At 54.9% G+C, this 3,604-nt stretch overlaps 1 protein-coding gene across 1 annotated transcript in view; it reads right to left on the reverse strand.

Annotated features, from left to right (window-relative positions):
- The window catches only part of PHKG1 (phosphorylase kinase, gamma 1 (muscle)), an 11,186-nt gene that overhangs the window by 1,327 nt on the left and 6,255 nt on the right, over window positions 1-3,604 (reverse strand). The window contains exons 4-8 of the mRNA XM_010837456.1: window positions 3,117-3,171; window positions 1,170-1,235; window positions 731-894; window positions 255-345; window positions 6-115 (exon numbers count right to left, since the gene is read on the reverse strand). Coding sequence (XP_010835758.1) covers window positions 6-115; window positions 255-345; window positions 731-894; window positions 1,170-1,235; window positions 3,117-3,171 — 486 coding nt within the window. The remainder of the gene's footprint in view (window positions 1-5; window positions 116-254; window positions 346-730; window positions 895-1,169; window positions 1,236-3,116; window positions 3,172-3,604) is intronic.

Consider the following 3,604-nt stretch of genomic DNA (forward strand, 5'->3'; position numbering starts at 1 on the left):
TGAGCCAAACTGGTAGTTGCCACTCATGATCATTCTCAACATCAGCATCTGCTTGCGGTGCCAGAAGGGCGGGGAGCCGGCCAGCAGCGTGTACATGATGACCCCCGTGCTCCACCTGGCATCCGGGGAGCAGCGGAGGGAGACAGGTGGGCAGGCTATAGCGCCCACCCCATCCCCCTTCCCCAGCCCGGTGCTCCCAGTCAGGGGAGCACCCCTGTCCCTACGGGTCACCTCCCTCTCCCCAACACACTCACATGTCCACCTCCTTCCCATAGCCGGGGTGGTCATCGTTCATGGAGCACTCGATGATCTCAGGGGCCAGGTAACTGGGGGTCCCACAGACCTCTGCAGGGACAGTTTCCATCGGGGCAGGTCAGCAGAGGCACATGGAAGAGAAAGGCCCACAGGGACAGTAGACGTGGAACTGAAGTGGTATGGCCGGACTGGGACTCTGAACACGGCCCCAGGCTCAGAGCCAAGGGCAGGCCAGGGTGCTGGCTCCTATGGCCACCCACTTGGGGCCTGTCAGTGGCTTGGTCATAGGAGCCAGCACTGGGTTGGAACACAGGCAGTGGGAACCTGGCTCAGCCCAGTCCCGGGAAGAGAGAGCCAGCCTTGAAATGGTAGGATTTTTTATTCTGGGGGGGGAAAACCCAGGCAGTCCCTGTTCCCGGGAGAGCTGATGAGAGAGCCTGAGCCCCTAACACGGGCTGGGGCCACGTTTCCAGACCTCGCAGCTTCTCTCCTGGCTCCAGCTGGCAGGAAAAGCCGAAGTCTGTAAGCTTGATGTTCATGTTATCGTCCAGGAGGATGTTCTCAGGCTTCAGATCCCGATGCACGATGTTGAGTCTGTGCAAGGTGGCGATCACCTCCAGCAGGGCTCTCATGATCTTCCTGGGGTGGCACAGGCACACGTTACCCTCATCTGCTACTCTGCAAGGTCAGGTAACAGGCAGGGAGACCAAAGCCCATAGGCCAGCCTGACTGCAAGTAACAGAGGACTCCAGACAGGCAGACCCACCTAGGCTGGGTCAAGGAAGGAGGGATACCACCATAGCCCACAGTGCACACTCCCCAACCAGACCAGTGCACGCCTCGCTGCCTCCACAACCTCCGTGCCTAAGCTGGACTCAGACAGGAAGTAGGGAGAGGGGCAAGTGGACCCTCACCTGGTCTCTTTCTCACTCAGGGTGACCTTCTCAGTGAGGTAGTCAAAGAGCTCCCCTCTCTTCATCCTGTGGGGACAGAGGATTTGTCACTGGATGGCCCAGCAGGTTACCCCCTCCTTACCCTATTTCCCACCTAACACCTCCAGGGGCAAAGTGGCCCACTCCCCACTAAGGACCACAATCTGCAGGGAGGAGCTGGGGAAGTGAGTGGAGAGGCTGTCTGGGAAGGTTGGAGTAAGAACAAGGGACACTGGAGGGGTGGGGTGCCACCATTGTGAGGGTCCCCCATGTGTGGGAGTGACAGCATGGACTGGGACCCATCAAAGCCAAAATCAGAGTCGGGGGAGGAGAAAAGGACCCTGAGTCACTGGCCCAAGGTCCCAGACCCAGATCAGAAGGACCAGAGTGTCCTGTCTTTTTCCAGGAACAAATGGAAGCAGCAGCAGTACAAGTGATGGAGGAGCGGTTTTGCCTATTTTTGGATTTTTTGGAAGTGTGATTCCATCTTCCCACTTGAGAGGATCTAGAAGGAGGTCTCTGCTGGAATAATCTAGTTACACCCTGGAGGGCAACTTGAGGCAGCATTATAAATAACTTCCCAAGCAACTTCTTCAAAGGTTAGAGACATTTGAGCTGCCCCCAAGGGCTCTACAGGACTGAGCCACTGAGCAGAGTTGAGACAGCTGCAGCTGGGCAAGGCTGGAGGGGTCCTGGGAAAGCCTCCCTTGGTTGAATAAAAAAGGTGTATCCTGCACACCCCTCCAGGGAAAGCAGGGTCCAAGAGATTTTGGCCAGTATCAGAGGGAGACAAGAAAATCGTTGAATTTAGCTGATGCAGCAGGGAGGGGAGTTCTCTTTGAGGAGCAGCCCAGAAATTACAGATGTAATTCAGACATGATCAGTACCATGTTCTTAAAAAGCAATGTGTGCCTCCGGTTTTGATCACTTCAATTCCATTTTAAACACACTAGGAGAACTCACTAATGGCAGCAGCAGCAGCAGCAAAAAGATGTACCAGTAAACGCTGGGACACTGCAAGGGCCATCAGCAGGCTCCTGCCTCCTAGAGCTGGCAGTTTAATTATACACAAAGGCCAAATTAAATGGTGTCTCCACGAAAAAAAGTAACACTGTGCATGTTCAGTATGGCGACCAAAAAAAAAGTTCCAACAATACAAAATCTGCTTGAATAATTCTCTGAAGTAAATCTAGTCCCTAGATGACAAGGAGCTTATCTCAATAGTCCTGTTGGTGCACAAGCAAAGGAATAGTGACGTGTTGTTGACAGTGATGATGGTGATGATGACAATGATGATAATGTCAATCTTTGAACTACATGCCAAATACAATCTCTACCGCCTGCCTCTCTCGTGGGCCTCTTGCCCCAATACTGCCTCAGCTCTTCCCTCTGCTGGGGGCTCCTTCTCTGGGTCTTGGCTGGACTCCATCTCGCCCTTCATCCAGGTCTCTGTTCAGGTCACTTCTGGAGAACATTCCCCACCCGCTCCCTCTGACCCTTGCTCAGCTCTGTGTGTCTGGAAATGTGCATAACTCTGTGTGTGTTTTATGACTTGATTGCTTTCTCCTCACTCTCGGTGAAAACTCGTGCACGCAGTAGGTTTGCCTATCCTCAGTGTCTAGAATAAGCATTGCCTGGCCGCCCTGGTCATCACATGGTAGTTAGTAATGACTAGCATTTACATTGTGTCAGTCCCTGTGTATTTATTACTCCTGCAATCCTGATGAGAAAGCTGATGTGGAAAGTAAATCGTCCAGCCCAGAAGGGACGCAGGGTTCAAAACCAGGCAGCCTGATCCCAGGGGCCTGATCTGCCTAAAACTTCTGTGTCCTTATTTGATGTCCACCATGTAGGGGGCTGGCTGCTGGTCTCCAGGAAGCCCTGAATGGGGAGAATTTTCTCAGTTAGGCCCCAGGCCTGGGTACTTACAGATCAAACACCAAGAAGAAGAAGGTGTTGGTCTCATAAGTGTCCTTCAGCTGTACTGAAATGGAAATGGCTCATCTCAGGAGCAGAGGAGCCCAGGCGGGGCAGTGGAATGCAGGGGTGAGGGGATTAAAGGCGCTGTGGGCTGACTCAGAAGCTGGAGGGGGTTTCAGGGTTCAAAGGAAGCCTCCCCCTCCCCCCAGGAGAGGGGGCAGCCAGGGACTTTGAACTCCACATTCCTCCACCCACACCCCTGCCTGTCATCCCTTCTGTAGGGCTGAAGGAAGAGGCCTGGAGCTGAATCCTGGGAGCAGGAAGTTGGAGCTGGGAGCCCCAAGCCTCCGGGCACTGCGCCGGCGGGGGCCCTGGGTTGCGGGAGACGGTCTGGGTGTTTCTGGCTAGCTGCACTGGGGCCACACTCCCCGGCCGGGTTATCAGCGCAGAACGGGGGCAGGGCACCCTGCCGTGGCTCCCCCCCCCCCCCCCCCCCC

The sequence above is a fragment of the Bison bison genome, unplaced genomic scaffold, assembly GCF_000754665.1.
Source record: "Bison bison bison isolate TAMUID 2011002044 unplaced genomic scaffold, Bison_UMD1.0 scf7180017864072, whole genome shotgun sequence".
Lineage (NCBI taxonomy): Eukaryota > Metazoa > Chordata > Mammalia > Artiodactyla > Bovidae > Bison > Bison bison.